General features: G+C 46.5%; 2 protein-coding genes across 2 annotated transcripts; one reads left to right on the plus strand and one right to left on the minus strand.

The window, feature by feature from the left end:
• Positions 1-8,220: 8,220 nt before the first annotated feature.
• Positions 8,221-11,845, minus strand: bub1bb (BUB1 mitotic checkpoint serine/threonine kinase Bb). The gene is made up of 9 exons (XM_083683024.1): positions 11,758-11,845; positions 11,271-11,443; positions 10,786-10,845; positions 10,421-10,565; positions 10,026-10,222; positions 9,722-9,918; positions 9,404-9,594; positions 9,163-9,260; positions 8,221-8,894 (listed from the first exon to the last, which is right to left on the minus strand). Exons 2-9 carry the CDS (start codon positions 11,414-11,416, stop codon positions 8,618-8,620), a joined length of 1,311 nt encoding a protein of 436 aa, XP_083539150.1. The 5' UTR covers positions 11,417-11,443; positions 11,758-11,845; the 3' UTR covers positions 8,221-8,617.
• Positions 11,846-12,137: 292 nt separating this feature from the next.
• On the plus strand, positions 12,138-15,889 carry zfyve19 (zinc finger, FYVE domain containing 19). Its single transcript, XM_083684176.1, has 11 exons — positions 12,138-12,315; positions 12,428-12,549; positions 12,644-12,697; positions 12,780-12,943; positions 13,039-13,181; positions 13,362-13,467; positions 13,818-14,039; positions 14,235-14,311; positions 14,681-14,782; positions 14,902-15,065; positions 15,274-15,889. Exons 1-11 carry the CDS (start codon positions 12,262-12,264, stop codon positions 15,359-15,361), a joined length of 1,296 nt encoding a protein of 431 aa, XP_083540302.1. The 5' UTR covers positions 12,138-12,261; the 3' UTR covers positions 15,362-15,889.
• Positions 15,890-17,712: the final 1,823 nt, after the last annotated feature.

Here is a 17,712-nt window from a genome sequence, read left to right on the forward strand (position 1 = left end):
TGTTTCCAAGGCACAGCGCATCAATTCCTGAAATTTTGGGGAGGAGAAGGGAAAAAAAAAAAAAAAAGCTTTTTTTTTTTTTTCCATCATGCTCTTTGCCACTCCAAATAACAAAGTGCCCCAGGTTTAGGAGGTAGAGAGTGCAATTCATGTGTTCATGACATGTCCTCGTCCTACAACTTTGCTGGGTCTGGACTTCGACTTCAAGGGCAGACACAGTGCATGAGTGCACATCACTTTAGTGTTAATGTTGACAGGAGGACTGGAGGGGGAGAGAGCGAGAGAGAGAGAGAGAGAAAGAGAGAGAGAGAGAGAGAGGGAGAGAGAGAGAGACAGGGGGGAGAGAGAAACAGAGAGAGATGGGGAGGGAGAGAGAGAAAAAGAGAGAGGGAGAGAGAGAGAGAGGGAGAGAGAGAGAGAAAGAGAGAGAGAGAGAAAGAGAGAGAGAGAGACGTTTCAGTCAGGCTGAAGTGAGGACAGGCGTTGACCGAGGCCTGTCACTAAGCTCGCCTGACTGACAACGTTTCACTCGTCTATTGGTTTTGCCGCCTCACTTTGTTATCTGGCTGCATGTTGCAGCGGTTGTCATCCCACTCAACACCAAGAGACTCAATCGTCTTCTCTACATCACCTTGAGAGGCTCGGCTGGCTGTAAACAAGCCATAATAAGGGTGGGTTTGAGGAGAGGACAGGACGTTTGACAGAGAACATACATCATCCCGGCTTGCATTAGATTGGCACAGATTCTCCAGGCCCAGGAAGAGTGAGTGAAAATGTGTTTGTTCTCCAGTAGCCCTGAGTCAATTATAGACTAACACAGTTACACACAGTAAAAGCTGGGTCTTATCTACAGTACCTCCAGCACCTTGACATAATGACATTGTAAATACAGCACCTCTCAAGTCGTAAGCCCTAATAGGCTATTCTTGCTCCAGTGATGCTGACATACGCCTGGGCCAAATACGTACAATGGCCTGTCCTCCTACTCCTAACCCAGAAAACACGCCCCGTGTCCCAGAGAGGGCCGTGCCGTTAGCAAGTGCAGGACTGACACACACTCTGTTTAATTAAAGATGCTCCTGGCTCCCACCACCAGTCCCTTCAACCATTATTCGACTCTCAGCAGATAAAGACGTATCATCTGGCTGGACCAATGAGACAGGCCAAATGGTGCTCTGAGGGGGTTTAATTTATTGATGCGGTGGCTGGACCTCCCTAGAACAGAACAGAAGTTTCACAGTACACCGTTTCCCCATGAAAGACTTGATTCATTTTTTTCAGCTCTATCCTCAGCCTGCCTCTCCCAGGGATAAAGCGACAAGAATGTATTAACCTCCAACTGCTTGGCCCCCCCATGTTATCAATCTGTAGAGGCTCAGCTCCTCCTCTGTCACCCAGCATGGGCGCTGTTTCATCACAGAGTGGGACCAGCCTGGGCATCCTGTCCTAATTTGGACGGGGGCATTTTAATCCTCAGTGTCTGACATCCCATGGCCGTTGGCAACAGTAAGCTTTTAATACATACTCTCTTCTCTTGGCTGACATGACATGTGTGGTGAACATCACTCTGGTCCCCAACATATACAGCACCACCAGTACTGGTGTGTATGGGATCTGTGTGTGTGTGTGTGTGTGTGTGTGTGTGTGTGTGTGTGTGTGTGTGTGTGTGTGTCTGGTGCCCCACAGGGTCCGCCAGTCGCCGCTCCTGCTCACCTGAGACCGGCCTGTCATTTGTCATTGCTCTGACAGTAAGACTCTGACGGTCTTACAGCATGAAGGGAAGACAGAGGGACAGAACAAGAACAAGGGCTCCAAGAAAGTAATGACGTGAGAAGACCCGCCAACGTGTGTATTGTGCTACTGTGTGCACAATAAAACTTCCATCTCACGTGCCACGTCCCTCCCTCTCCTCCTCGAATATTAATGAGAAACCTGAGAAACGAACACAAACCTCGCTGGTTACTGTCCACTGTGGCATACAGGGTGGGCCAGTAGTGTCAGTGTTGTACAGTGTTGGTTTTGCCTCACCAACAGAAACACAGACTCTGTATAGACTATAGGATATGGTTAATTAATTATCAGTTACCAGAGCGCAGATAATTGATTAACCTCAATTATCCCGGTGCACTTATCGGTGGAGCCTCTGCCCCTGCTAGCTGTGACCTATCCCTCTGATCTGGAGCAGTTCCAGCTCTATAGATCCGTTGAGCTTGTCCCAGTCCCAGGGCATGGCTCTCCCTGTCTGATAGATCCAAACTGTCCATTAGCCTGGTACTGTAGTTAGCGTTAGCGCTAGCGTTAGCGTTAGCCTCCGCTAGCTAGTTTCAGTGTGTTAGACCTCCCTGTGTGGCAGCAGGTGCAGTGACGCTTCAAAGCCGAGTCAAACGGGGTCAAACCGCATCATATTCGCCGATGTGTGAAAAGTGCAGCGTGTCGTAGAGTATTGCCACACACATATAGGGGATGGTAATTAGGGGATGGTTTCACGCTAGCCCAGGACTAACGAGTCTTAGCATGTGGCAGTTAAACCAGGATTGTACCTGACTGTCAGCCACCGAAAGGAAAGAGAAACCCAGTTTTAAATATCCCAATTAAATATCAACCTGACCAACAACCCCAGAGAGGCTAGACCGTCCCCTGGTACTATTCCCTCTTTGATTACATTCCTTAAATCAAGACGTGCAATTTAACAGCAGACGACATGGCGACAGCACCTTCAGTGATGATAGTGGCGATCAGTTACGCCTTATAATATATATAGCACACGCCATTTACCTGACGCTTTTAATCCAAAGCGACTTACATTGCAGTGAGTGCACACATTTCAGTATATATGGTCCCAGCGGGAATCTAACCCACAACCAGAGCGTTGTCAGCGCCATGCTCTACCAACTGAGCCACAGAGGACCACGAATTTGACATTAGCTGTTAACTGTAACCGGCTCCTTGTCGGTCTGTAACCGGGTCCCATATATTCCCCAACACTTTACTGTACCCCCACATGCTAATAGAGTACTGACCTGGCTCACTGACAGCGCACTCCCGGTACATGCTGCTGTCACAGAGCAGGAGAAGAAAGCAAATGTTGATCTAACAAATACCACATTCATCAGTTCCCTTCCCTTCCCTCAGCAAACACATAATGTACTGTAGTGTACATGCAGCAGCTGGATCCCCAGTCGCTCCTGTTCAGTCTGACAAAGCTAGAGAGTAGAGTTGACCTGAGCAGTCAGCCTCCACATCATCCTCTGACAAATGCACAATGACAGCAATAGGAACCATTCTATTATCCACTGCATACAATTAGCATCAGCTGTAATGGCTTTGTCTGTAATGTTTTTTTCACAAACATGATTCATTCTCAGTATTACACACACACACACACACATGTCCCGGCTTGCTCACCATACACTGGGGGGTAGTTACATCCTTCCTGTTGATGATGAGGACAAGACAGATAGAGAGAGAGAGAGAGAGAGAGAGAGAGAGAGAGAGAGAGAGAGAGAGAGAGAGAGGGGAGAGGACGTGGGGTGGATGAGTAGGTGAAAGCTCTGAGATGCAGCCTTTCACAGAATCCAGCAGCCTGCCTGCCTGCCTGCCTGCCTGCCTGCCTGCCTGCCTGCCTGCCTGCCTGTCTGCCTGTCTGCCTCTCTGTCTTTTCTTCTTCTCCCCCACCACCTGGGCTTACTGCATTCTGCTGTCTCCTTCTCCTTCTCCTTCTCCTCCTTCTCCTCCTCCTCCTCCTCCTCCTCCTCCACAACCGCTGCTTACCACCGCTGCACACGCTAACCTGGTGCTCTTTATCAATGGGGCTAAACCTCTTTTCCTTTTTTCTCCCCCACTCCCCCACTCCCCCAGCTCTCCAGAGAGAGCAAACGGGGGTCTAGAGGGATAGATGGTGTTAAAAAAGAAAACCCCCAGTCAGCCTCCTTACCTTGCCGTTTGGTGAAGAGCAGAGCCTCTCCTCCAGGAAGGGAAGAGGCTTCGCTTGCAAGCGAGAGTGCACACACACACATACACACACACACACACACACACACACACACACACACACACACCACACACACCGTTATACACGGTCACTGACACACGCGCACACACATTCACACGCGCACACACACACACACACACACACACACACACACACGCCGTTGAGGAGGGCTGGCTTTCAAGCAGCCACGCACTGCAGGCTGCCGCTTGCCTGGGAAAGCCTGATGCATTCCTCCCTCCAGGCAGACGCACACACAGCCATCTCAAAGGCTCTTTGTTGGGGCTGCTTCATCTCCGGCTCCGTGGATAACTGTTCGTCCGTGTGCCGGTGCCTGCTCCTGGAGACACGGGGTGACAAAGCCATGGAGGAAAGGCACCATCCAGGTTGAGAGACTATCACAGCCCTATACAGAGAGTTCTCTCCCTCCCCCCTCTCTCTATCTCTCTCTGGCTCACACACGCACACACACACACACACACACACACACACTCTCCCTCCCACTCTCTCTCTCTCTCTCTCTCTCTCTCTTTATCACCTCCCCCTCTCCCTCCCACCCTCTCACTGGGCTGTCTTTGCAGTGGCTCTAAATTGATAGCAGCGTGCAAGTCTGTTTAGGCTGGTTTCCAGTGACTGAAAGGAGAGGAGAGGTTCTGTACACATCACCTGGGATACCATTCATCCACCTGCCCCCCGTCCCCATCCCCGTCCCCCCTGTCCCTCCCCCTCCCCCTCCCCCATCCCTCCCCCTCTCCATGTGACGGGGTGATATGAGAACAGTGGCAGTAACTGAAGGTGCAGTGTTCTCCCCAGTACACTCAGCAAATGCATTCAGAATCAGAATCAGAATCAGAATCAGAATCAGAATCAGAATCAGAATCGCAACAATTATCTATCTAGATCTATTAGATATAATTATCTAATTATCTAACAGGGTCAGGAACGGCAGGGTGGCAAGGGGGGCACAGAGAAGGCTATTTCTGTGGAAGGTTATGAATCATCTCAATCTCACATATGATCCTGCCTTTGTGTGTGTTTGTAACTAACGAATTGACGCTTCAGTTCAAGCTGAGGGGAATTATGCTTACTCCCATTCCAGCCTAATCGTTCTGGTTTCAAGCATCATCAATTACCGCACAACTGGTAAGCCAGCATGGAACATCCTTGAAAGCTATAATGGACACTGCACCAAAAATGGGTTTGGGTTAGGTTTTCCTCTGAAAAAAAGCATATCTTGACTGAAGGGGTACAAATATATATGAAATAAATACATAAATATGAAGAAAAAAAAAACTGAAAGACTAACAAGATTTAAGAAAGATGTAATCCAGTACATAGTCTGTTGGTTTGAACCTTGAATATGGCGTAAAATAATTATGTTTAACCATACATCAAATGAACCAGAGGAAAATGCTTGCCTCAAAGAATTAGCATAACAATGATACAGATTTCATCACATGGGGGATTGGCAGAAGCAACCCCCCCCCCCCTCTCTCTCTCTCTCTTACACACACACACACACACACACACACACACACACACACTCCCTATTTGTTGTCATCATTGTTATTTCTGTATATTGATTGGCATGTCTATCTCCTCTCTCAGGTTAGTACTGTGTGCAGTGCTTCTGTCAGACCTATTGGGTGGGCACGACAAAACCGCTGTCTGGAAGCCCAGGTTCTCATATGAGGTCATCACACGATAACACAGGTTCTCATATGAGGTCATCACACGATAACACAGGTTCTCATATGAGGTCATCACACAATAACACAGCTCTCATATGAGGTCATCACACAACAACACAGGTTCTCATATGAGGTCATCACACAATAACACAGGTTCTCATATGAGGTCATCACACAATAACACAGGTTCTCATATGAGGTCATCACACAATAACACAGGTTCTCATATGAGGTCATCACACGATAACACAGCTCTTGTTTGCTCGGGCTGTCTAAAGGTGCCTGGTCATTTTGCTGCTTTTTTCATGACAAACCATTTGTTTGCTAGCTTGCAGCCTGTCCTACATCACCTAGAGGAGACCTTGGTGACCTGACTGGGTTCAAAAAGCCAGAGAGAGAGAGAGAGGGGGGGGGGGGGGGGGTCTCCGTTCATTTAAAACAATACGTGAAGACTGTATTCATTTTGACAGGATGCCAGCGTTAAAACGAGAAACAATAAACCTCCGTTCATCATTTGAATTATGTCTAAGATGTCCCATGCACGTGGTTAGACCACTGTTGTGATTTGTGACATAGATTGCTGCAGCAGCACCAGAGGCTAAACTGTCCTGACCTATTGTTGTTTGTCAGAGTTATTGTCACGCTTGATGAGGCTATCTCTGCGTCTGACGAAAACATTGAGTCACCATTTAGATACACTAGGGGCAATGACATACATTGCAGAGAAGGCTTACAGCACACTGACAATGCTTTTTTTTTAACCTTTTGTTGCTACTCATTAAAATGAAAGCCCTCACTGCTCATAAAAGAGACCGTCTTAATTGCTTGCATTTCAATTCATGCTATGGTGAGGGCTGAATTTCTCAGGATTAGGCCTGGGCAACATTCAGGGGGGGTAAAATGCCTCAGGCCTTTAAAGTTGGCTGTGGTGAATTTGACAACTGAGAGGAAAAGAAATCTCATTGACTCAGTGAGTGGTCTTCAGAGGCCCGGTCAAGGAGAGCTGAGGATGTCAGCATGCCAGTGTAAGTGAGAAGCAATTGCTGGGCTCAGACTGTATCTTACTAACCTACTTGTAATGTAGATACATCATATCAAACACAAATGGTGTTGAATGATGTTCATGACTAGCTCAGCTGCAGCTGTTTCACACCTGTCCCTTGCCAAATAACAGCCTTTTAAGATTCAGCCATCTCTGGCAGTTACTAAGTATTGGCCTTTACAGAGAACTTGCTGTTAACTGGAGCATGTAAATAAGACCAGACACAGGGCAAGAGCACAGGCTGTGAGACATGAGTAGCAGAGCCTGAGTGTGTTTGTCTATCGAACTAACAGGGTCAGACAAAAGGCCTTGCACAAACCCATTAAGAACAGGTAGCGACCCTCCACTGCTAACTTCAAGCAGAGAGTGCAAATGCATGGATTTTCTGTCTCAGGAGCTATCTGGATAGTAGTTACATTAACGGGATGGGCTTTTAATAAGTTCAACAACAAAAAACATGTCACTTGATGCAAAATGATAATGTTAAGAATGACTATGTAATCGTAATGGCATACAATCATCACTGATTATATATTTTATAAAGCCTTGAGTGTATGAATAGTATCTGCTCTCGCAAATATCCTCCAGACGTTTTGTGTTGTGGCATTTGGCTTCAGGGGACTCACCAGTGGTGGCACTCAGATCCATCCAGATTACCGGGGGTTCACATCCATAATTTATAAACTGTTACTACAGTAGTCCTCCCGTAGTAAGTGAGTCTTCAAAAGGCTCTCCTTCTCTCCAGCTCCATAGTGTTGCCGCAGTCTGGTGGTCTCTGGGGCATGACTAGGCCAGCTCTGCTCTCCACAGCCAAAGGAGGAGGCTGGATTTAACTTGCTAATGAGTCACCTACCCCCTACCCATTCATCATGCACGCCCTTAAAGCTCTGTACTACACCCCATCACCGTGGACGCCGCTCCCACTGTCGGAGCGGGGACCCCCCGAGGACACCCATTTGTCCTTAAAGCTCTGTGCTACACCCCATCACCGTGGACGCCGCTCCCACTCTAATAGAGGAGACCTCCCTAGGACAACCACTTGAAATGTGAGATTCTAGCCGAGATATCCTAGGATAATTATGTTGTTATTTCTCCATAACAGGAAAACGCAACGCAGCCTCATTTGAGTGCATCTTAATGTCATTATAATAACTATGTGGATGCAGAGTGTAGTACGCTGAGCTTGTTTACTGTCATTTTAGTGCATCCTGCTATCTCTTGTGACAGCCTGCCAGATAATATTTACTCCTTTATTTTAAGCTCCAACAAGAGATCGGTTGTGTAGAGCAGTTTGGGTCTCTCATACCCAATTAGACTCAAATAAAATTACCAGAAAAATAACATGCAAAAGTAACCCACATCTGAACTCGGCAGTGCCCAACTAGTCTCTATCAGGAGCTCCTCTTGCATGCCCTCTGCTGACAGTGAATTATACCACAGGGTGCAGCTCATCAAGCAGTAATTATCATAGGAATAAACTCATCAAAATGTTTTCTACATTTATTGAACACTAGTGCCACATTGTCGTAAACAATTCACCACCATACAGTAATGGGGGCGATAATGAGAACTTGAGTCTTAGTATAATGAGTCTTGTTAGTAAGCAAGTACAATTTCCCTCTCATTCTCATTAATTCTCATTAATCTCTAAACATTTCTCTCTGTACTCTTCTTCTACCCAATTGCTTTAGATTCATTCCTCATTTAGGGTTTTTGTGTAATACAGAATCCTGGTGCGACCCTTGCAGTTTCAACTACATTGTATGTACAAAACATAAACAATACCAGGGCAGACATTGCAAACATAAAAGCTACCAAAACATGATCCTGACTGCTTCCCTCTAAAACAGTGTAAAAATCCTCTTCACAGGAATGTCTCGGCGGAAATGTGTCAGTTCAGTTTGGGAGCCCGGAGCCGGCTTGCACCCCGCTGCCGCTGCCCTCTGACTCCCGGGCCATTTTCTGCCGGTAGCGCTCCGCCCGCAGTTCCTCAAAGCAGAACTCGGAGGCGCCGCTGAGCAGCAGCTCCTTGCAGTACATGTGCTGTTCCTGTGCTTTCCCCGCCTCCTGCTGCTGATGTTGCTCCCGAAGCCTCTTCAGAGGCGTCGCGTCCCCGCAGGGCTTCCGCGCAGAGAGCACTGTGTTCACCGTAGGGTTGATCTTACACGGCGTCCTAAAGGAAGGAGGTGCCAGAGTTAATATAGGAGAAACCGTAAGAACACAGCTGGAGACACAAACGACGCTGCAGGCATCGCTCGGGGGCTGCTTTTGGATTTTAAATCGGCCAGTTCTGAAACAATTTCTTGCTAGTTGTGCAAAAACATGTTTGTCTTAGTTATGCACATAGCCACAGGAGTTAATCAAGTACAAGTTTAACAAAGGAAAATGAAATGAATGAGGGCAGTAGATTGAGATGATCTCATATATCAGTGACTGCTCACATTGTTGGAGGCTGAACTGAGTCCTCCACGAATGGCAGGAAGTTTGGCTTGCTGGGTGCAGCCACGACAGTGTGACCGAACCTGGACTTCTGGGGCATCTAGAATAGAACACACACACACGACGTCTTAAAAAAAATAAAATAATAATAATAATAATAAAAGAAAAAAGGATTTGGAATGTAAATGCTCAGTTTCGTGATCACATGACAGGCCATAAGCTCCGTCACCCAGCATTCCGTACCTTGACATGGCTCCACTTCTCAGGCCTCTGATCGTTCTCCTTGGCTCTGGAAGGGGGCGGGGCCATCCAGGTTTCTAACTTTGGTTCAGGGAGCTCTGCGCTGGCAGCCTTGTTCTCATCAAAGATCACAAAGCGACTGTTCTGACTGGTACCAGAGGCAGGCCCTTGTAAATGCAGCTGACGGGGATTACCTGTCAATAAGCAAAGAGGACACATCGTGTCAAATCAAATGGTGTCAAATCAACTGAAACACGGCCTAAATCATGGACATCTGCACGTTTCAGACATCGACATCATTAAAATGAGACGTGTGCTTACTCCTGAGTGCAGCACCAACTCTACTGATGGGTGCGACGGCCTTTTTCTTCCCCCTGTGTTTGAGATCCACCAGGGAAATCCTCTCAGGGTGTCTCGCCTCGGTCCCAGTCCCCCCCTCCTCTTCCTCCTCATCGTCGTCATCCTCCTCTCCCACCATCCCTGACAACACCTGTCGCGACACGCGTGCCTGCAGAGCCCTGTGAACACAACAACCCAACAAACAGTTACGCCGGGAAACGTAGAACGGCTTCCAAATCATCTTGACTGAGTCACACAACTCTCCTCCATGGAAGTAGATCCCTACTTGTGAAACTGCTGGAGTTTTTCGTGAGGTTCAGCCCCACACTTGAAGCCCTCTTGGTAGACGCTGTCCGCCTTGCGAGAGTTACCCTGTTTCTCATACTCCTCTGACCAGGCAATGTAAAAGGAGGCCTGCATTGTTCCGATACCCTGGGCTTGCATATATCCATACATATCCAAAGGCTCTGGACAGTTCTCCACCTGATAGAAAGACAGAGAATACACATATGATGTGGGTTGTAAATTGTATGCATGCAGGGCTCCCTTGGAAAAGAGACCTTGGTCTCAATGGGACTCCCTGCCAAAACAAAAGGTTAAATAAATAAAACAGCCATGAATACAACTATTTTTGATTCATACAATCGCATGACAGATTTATCAAACACTAGGAAAACGTACAAATTTGACCCAGAGGTCAATGTAGCGGGCGTCATTGTGATATTTCTTCTCCTCTGTGAAGCGCATCACCGCTCGCTCCAGAAGCACGGCGAGGTTACTCTCCTTCCCTCCTTGAGGATAGGTCTGCTCTGTCCACTTTATGTACCTGTTCAAATGGGAACCACGTTATCGACTCTGTGTAGGTTTGAAAAATAGATGTTATCTCAACGAGACTAACCTGTATAAATAAAGGTTTAAACAAAAACAAGAATCATAATAACCCGGCTACAATAATGAATTCAAATGAAAAAAGCACACACTCGGATTGTAAAATTCCCCGAATATGTTAGTCATATGACGTTTAGCTCAAGAATCCATGCTCTTACCGAACCCAAACATCGAGTGAATCATCCCCATCATACACTCGCAGTTCTGACTCAAAGGCCCTGCAGAGGAGAAACGACAAGATCGCTTAAATCACCATGAGGAAGAAAACATCAAAACAAGTAAAATGTCTGTAACGATGATTGTATGTTCCATCAAATTCAGCCTCGCCAGGTTCCTAGACCACATTGTCTCATTGTGGAATTCCCCCATTTAACCACTGCTTGTCAGTGTTGTAGCTAATAATAACAACAACACATTTACATGTATGGCACTTAGCAGACACCTTCATCCAAAGTGACTGACAAATACATTTGTTTAAGTACGTGAATCATCTTTTTTTACAGGAGAGAAACTTGTACAGGGGGGTAGTGGGGATGAAGAGGTCTTTAGGAGGGACAGTTAAGATGTAACCTGAAGAGACGGGTCTTCAATCTACCGCGGAAGATCGGTAGTGAATAATAATAATATCCAATAACATCCATACTGTTTGTGCTGGTTGGTGGCAGAGCTCGGTCCCTCTTGCTGTTCACTGAGAGCCTGGTGTAAGGCTGATATGTCTCGTCCCCTTTTCAGAGGCTGGATGTTTTCCTTGCACAGTTCCCACTCCGCCTCCTCGCCAGCTTCTGCCATCTTTGTGCTACTTTACTGAGCACGGTCCTGCACAGAATACAACAAAACAAAACACAAACCGACTGACTACTAAGTAGCAAGACATCTGCATTAACTGTCATAAGCCACCAGTAAGCCATGACACACAAGCAAGCCATCGTAATATTCGCTGCCTGATGTACCGTAATCAAAACATCTCAGCGCAGACAGTTAGCTGCTACAAGCTAGCTGCTGCTGGAGTCCAACGTCAGCTCGCTGGACCTCGAAACTTGAACCAAACAATCGAATGCATTGATGAGCTAACTGGCTAGGTAAACGTTAGTGCTGTTATTCAAACACACCATCTATGAAGGAGTGCTTACCCCGTTTATAAGGATATTTCTGTGGTCTTCTTGGAGGTGTAGATGCGGGTACTGGCCTTTCCTTGTTCGCTGGTTGACTTCAGGAGTGGATTTTCGAACGGAGCCGCGACAGGATTTGGAGAACGCTGATTGGATGAGCTCACCTCCCACCCGACTGGCTCCGACGTGTTATCATAATCTATAAACAAACAAAACACACAAGGATTATCAGAAGCTAAAACGATATATTACGATTTTTTTTTTTTTAATTATCCATAATAACGTATATGTAATTATAATTTGGTTTGGTTCAGTTGCAACATCATGACTACATTTACCATGTGTCCTCTCCCCTAACTGTACATCATCAACATCCTGTACACTTCCTGATTGATCAGCAGAACAGTGTTTAGCTTTTTGTTGAAAGACCCAAAGGCATTCAGACAGAGTTCATTTGTTTGTTTGCCTGTTTGTCTGACAAGACGATAGTTAAAACAGCGTTCATTCGTATATAAATGCAGCGATATGGACAACCGATGTTATTGTTGTGCATCAAAGTTCACTCTCTTCAGGAAGGAGGTTTGTTTTGAACAGTCCTTTGCTACCATTCACATTGTATGATTAAAGCATCTGGCTTTATGGTTCTAACAGATTGTCATACATGTATGTATTCATGTCATATGTCTCACAGTTGGGCTGTAAAAACTGCGGACGATCCTTTTGCTCGGGGTGCCTTACTTTCAACGCTGTGGTGCCTCGCTTAGGCAACACCCAACAGAGAGTCTGCAAGCAATGTCATGGGAACCTCACAAGGTGAAGTGCCGCTGAAGCTTTGCACCAGAACAGCAATACGATATGTGCCCCACTGGTTTTGCTTACTCAATGCATTTCTTTTTTTTTTTTGCAGTGGGGAAAACCAGGACAATGCAGCAAGATGGTCCCCTCCTGAGAACTACAAAAAGTGCGTAGGCCTACAAACCAGCTGTCATGACATGTTGCTTGTCAAAGCAGTTCATGCAACCTGTCATGTTGTGTTTGCACAGACGAGTTGCTGCATTTGAAGCCAAGCAAGGGCAACCAGTGCAGCCCCCAGGGCGTGGTGGCAGCGGCAATACCAAATCAGGCCTCGTACCGACCAAACGCTTGAGTAAGGAGGACCAGGCCATTGCAGAGAGGCTGCAAAAGCTGAAAGAGGACACAAAACCAAGTAAGCAACTGCCTAATAGGCTGCATATGAGATGCGTCTATTTAATCTCCATACATACAACTCTTTAATGAGACCCATGCCACGTTCTCTTTCAGAGTCCATCCCATCAGAGAAGGAGATTGAGTCCCGTCTGGCTGCCCTGAAGGCTCCCACCCAGGCAATGCCCTCTGCAGGGGAGATGGAGGATCGCCTGGCAGCTTTACAGGGCAGACCTCCTCCTTCCCAAGCCCCTCCACCTGTGAGTCCCTGCTGTGACTATGTTAAGTCTTAGGCCTAGGCAGGCTTGCGTTGCATCATGTTGTCTGACCTCGCATTAGAGATCTTTTTTTAAACATTTTTTTAAACATTTTTATCAGAATTCCTCAGCTCTCTCTGAAGTCCCTCTATTGCAGGAACTGAGTTTTGTGGCTCTGTGCAGGTACACCAGCCCCCAGATAAACGTACCCAGCAAGAGCAAGCCAATGATCTGATTACTCAGATGTCAGAGGAGGTTGCCATAGACAACACACAACCCAATGCTGAAGGTATATATGTTTTATTCTCCACCTGTGACTATTCTCCACCTGTGACTATTCTTCACCTGTGACTGTGACTATTCTTCACCTGTGACTGTGCCTATTCTTCACCTGTGACCTACTTCAAACCAAGTAGTGTGGTGTGATGTTATGCCATGCTCTACTGACTGAGCCATAGAGGATTTCAAGACTATGCAACCCTCAGACAACACCCTGGTTTTTGTAGTAAACCCTAACCCTACAACTGAGCTAACCAGCCAGGTAGAATTGCCCATTATAAAGTTACATCCAGTTTAACTTGCTTCCAATGCCCTGAAGCATGTACAGCATTCTCCAACAACACCTTGTATTCTCTCCAGATATGGACAGCCCCATGAATGACCTGAACAAGCAGGAGGGGGACAGGCTGGAGGAGAACCTGGACAACGGGCCTCAGGACGCAGCTAGGCAGCTGGAGGACGATAAGAGCCGTCTGCTGGCCGAAGCCATGGAGGAGATGAAGCAGGACCGCTGGTCCCAGGAGCAGGTCCTACAGATGGCGAAGAGGCTAGCTCAGCTAAAGGGCCAGGACCCTGACAAGGGTACGTCACACCTCCACGATGAGAGAGACTGAGAGAGAACACCCTGGTCGAGTCACTGCTGCTAGGTGTGAATGTGAACGTCTCTTGGGTGGTAACATCTGTGTACTTGTCAGCTAGTGTGAGCGTGTCATTCCTGTGCTTGTCGTGTTGTGTAATAGTTGAGCTGTAACAGTGATCTCCTGCGTTGCATTTTAGTCACTATGGAGGACTTCCAGCATCCAGACAGTGATGAGGAGACTGAGGAAGAGGCTGTGAAGAGGATATTGAAAAAGGTAAACACACACATTACCAAACATAATGGTAAACACATTACCAAACTAGACGACATATTACTATGAACATGTTCTGTATCGTAAAACTATCTTTTTGTTCGTTGATATTTCTAATCTGCGTTCAAATGCCCAGTCATCTTTGCCAGTTAGGCCTGGTTTAATTTGAATTGATATGTGTTGGTCACACCTTTGGAAGGGATGTTTTAAGTTAGTGCTACCTGTAGCAACCACAAGGGGCTGCTGTTCTGTCATCTTACCTATCATTATATAATTTACAGGGATTCAAAGTGACACATGTAGCCATGGTTTTGTGAGCAAGGTAGTTGATGATTGCAGTATTAACCTGGGTAACTGGTAACTCTTCTCCAGCTGTCAGAGGAAGCTGCATTGGACGAGGCCAGTGGCTACAACATACCTCCTGAGCAGAGTGGCCCAATCAACACAGAGGTGACGACTGCCCGCAAGAAACAGGTAACAAACCTGCAGCTCCAGACTGAGTCTGAAAACACATATCTAAACGAAACTCTCACACATTAACCACAGAGAGCGAAAGATTAAAAGCTGGATGTTTCTTTGATCTTTATTTGAAGACGCCAGTTCCGAAGTCGATGGCGAGGCCCCCAGTAGCTGCACTAGGGACTCAGGCCTCAGATAGCGATGAAGAAGAGCTTCCCTGGTGCTGCATCTGTAACGAGGACGCCAGCGTCCGCTGTCAAACCTGTGACGGCGACCTGTACTGCAACCGATGCTTTAGGTACCGAACGCTTCTTCTTCTACACACATCAAATCACCGGGTTGACGTCATTGCAAAGATTTATGAGAGAGTTCAAGCTGCATACCGACTTCCGCCCTCCAACCATGACCCAGATAAATCTTGTCGGAGCTTCTGCCACACTGAACAGCACATGTATGAAGTATTCAGCGTGATGAATTATCAATTTACTCTCCTTTTTTTCTCCTAGAGAGGGTCATGACAAATACGACAGGAAGGAGCACCACACTACCAGCTACACGGCGCCCAAGAAAACCAAGAAGAAGAAGAAGACGTGAGGCCCCATTGGCTGACGTCACTGGTTCATGGAGGGCTCCTCCTGACAGACGTGTACTATAGGACTGAGACGCTGGAATGTATTCTTGGAAGTCGGCAGCGTCACAAAGCGGTGGCTGATGATCACATCCAAAAACGGCCTGACGCACAGAGAGAGAACGAGAAGCCATGATTCTGTTGCTCATCTTGTGTGTGTGTAATCTGCCAAATGTAGTTATAGATTGCTTCAAAAAGTGGGTAACAATATGGGTACAGAATAACTGTAGAATAGCAGAATTACTCTAGTCTCGGTATTGTAGTTTCACATGATATTGTGATGTAATGCATATACGCTAATGTCTGATAAACAGAGGAATATGGGTCATTTACTTGTCTGTAGTGATGATAACATGTCAAATCTACATGTTTGATTTTCCCTCAATATGTGGTATAAGTGCACCTTGTTCACTTAAAATGTTTAACATATTGTATTTTAGCAATACCCTTACAGTACCTTTGGAGTATTACTGGTCCAATTAAATAAAAGTGTAGAACAGTACCTGGGTAATTGTGCGACATCAACTGTCACAGAGGCACATAGGATCATGTTTTAGTTTGATGACTTGCAGATATTCAAGTGTCATGATTTTATGTTGAGTTCAGACACACACACGCACGCGTTGCTCATTTGGGATGATGTGCCATCCCAGACCCAGACTGCTGTCAGCATCTCACTAGAGGGCCACAGATGAGCCAGCATAAAGGGATTAGAGGGGCCTTTGTTTCCCGTTGGCAGCGCGGCGGTCACTGTTGTAATCTGTCTTTGGCTGGCACTCTGACACTGTTGTTGCATTTCCTGTAGTAGTGTGTTATGTCCATCTAACGGATGTAAATACTGTCTATTTGAGAGATTTCAAGTGCTGAGACATTGTTTAATTTAATTTTCGCGGTGTGACCCAATTCTCACATTGCTAATGTAATAACCCCTAAAACACTGGCACTGTTTTGGCCAACCTCCATAGAGGTGCATAGAGGCTCGTTACAGTATGAAAAAGCTTCCGTGTCAGAGGAAGGCTGGAAACGAGGATGAAAAATCAGGAGAACTACTTTAATGGAGCCCTTTGCCAAATTACCTCCAGTGTATGACAGAGAGAGGGGGGCAGAGTGCAGCTTCGTCAGTGTGCATTACTGTCAGGCTAACTCATGAGAGCCGTAATGAAGCGCACCTCAAGGGGTTTAGTCCATTAAGGCCCAGATGGACGCGGGCTGCACATTCCCCCTGTGTTTGCCTAGCTTGAACATCCCACGCTGTTACCACAGCCAGGAAGTAGGCTGAGATAATGGATGCATACATAATGGACCGGCTCTCTGCTGTGCTACGTGTTTCTTGTGACATCCTCATTGTCGGTTAAGTCCTGTGTTTCGGGGAGACGTTACCTCCACGGAGAGGAAATTGGCATCGCTACACGATTTGCCAGGATTGCGTGCGTCATTTCAAAAGCGTGGGGACTGAGAGGTCATTTGATGAAGAACATCCAGGTGCAACATACGTGTTAGAGCTCAGTCATGGAGTACAGTACCAGTCAAACGTTTGGACACACCTTCTCATTCAATGGTTTTTCTTTATTTTTTTTAAAATTATTTTCTACATTGTAGATTAATATTGAAGACATCAAAACTATGAAGGAACCACATATGGAATTATCTAGTAAACAAAAAACGTGTTAAACAAACCAGAATATGTTTTATATTTTACATTCTTCAAAGTAGCCACCTTTTGCTTTGATGACAGCTTTGCACACTCTCGGCAAGGTGTGTCCAAACTTTTGACCGGTGCTGTACGTCTAGATGATTAAACCCTCACATGTTTGCCTCAGCGGTGCTGCGTTACGCGTGGCACTGTGCTTCAGTGGACTCGTATCTTGATGGGTAAAGCCGGAGCGTTGGGTGGGGGTGGTTGGCAATGTCATGCTGTGGAAGAGCCTATAAGCTGCCTCAGGGCTGTGGGACACCAAGCTGCACATTCTGGTGCCCTATTTCTGCTGCCATCGTTATTTCAATGTCTTCCACTTGTCTTGGGGAGGAAGATCACACGTCTTGTTGATGTGCATCCTGACACACAGTGGTTGAGGAACTGCACTTATTTCTACGTGCGAGTTGAACTGACTGCCTCTGTCCTTGTCACATGTTGTAATATAATATATATGTAATATAGCTGACGCTTTCATCCAAAGCGACTTACACTGCAGTGAGTACATACATTTCAGTATATATGGTCCCAGCGGGAATCAAACCCACAACCTAAGCGTTGTTAGCGCCATGCTCTACCAACTGAGCCACAGAAGACCACTTGCAGTGGGTGCATACAGTACAT

The sequence above is a fragment of the Argentina silus genome (assembly GCF_951799395.1).
Source record: "Argentina silus genome assembly, chromosome: 13".
Taxonomy (NCBI): domain Eukaryota; kingdom Metazoa; phylum Chordata; class Actinopteri; order Argentiniformes; family Argentinidae; genus Argentina; species Argentina silus.

Excerpts from the sequence above, each read along its gene's own strand:
- bub1bb (XM_083683024.1), bottom strand. The coding sequence starts at position 11,416 with ATGGCAGAAGCTGGCGAGGAGGCGGAGTGGGAACTGTGCAAGGAAAAC. Across the intron at positions 10,566-10,785 it reads TCACTCGATGTTTGGGTTCG|GTACATAAAGTGGACAGAGC; the intron begins GTAAGAGCATGG and ends CCATTTGAACAG. Across the intron at positions 9,261-9,403 it reads AGAAGTGGAGCCATGTCAAG|ATGCCCCAGAAGTCCAGGTT; the intron begins GTACGGAATGCT and ends GTTCTATTCTAG.
- zfyve19 (XM_083684176.1), top strand. The coding sequence starts at position 12,262 with ATGGACAACCGATGTTATTGTTGTGCATCAAAGTTCACTCTCTTCAGG. Across the intron at positions 14,040-14,234 it reads GGGCCAGGACCCTGACAAGG|TCACTATGGAGGACTTCCAG; the intron begins GTACGTCACACC and ends GTTGCATTTTAG. Across the intron at positions 14,783-14,901 it reads CGACTGCCCGCAAGAAACAG|ACGCCAGTTCCGAAGTCGAT; the intron begins GTAACAAACCTG and ends CTTTATTTGAAG.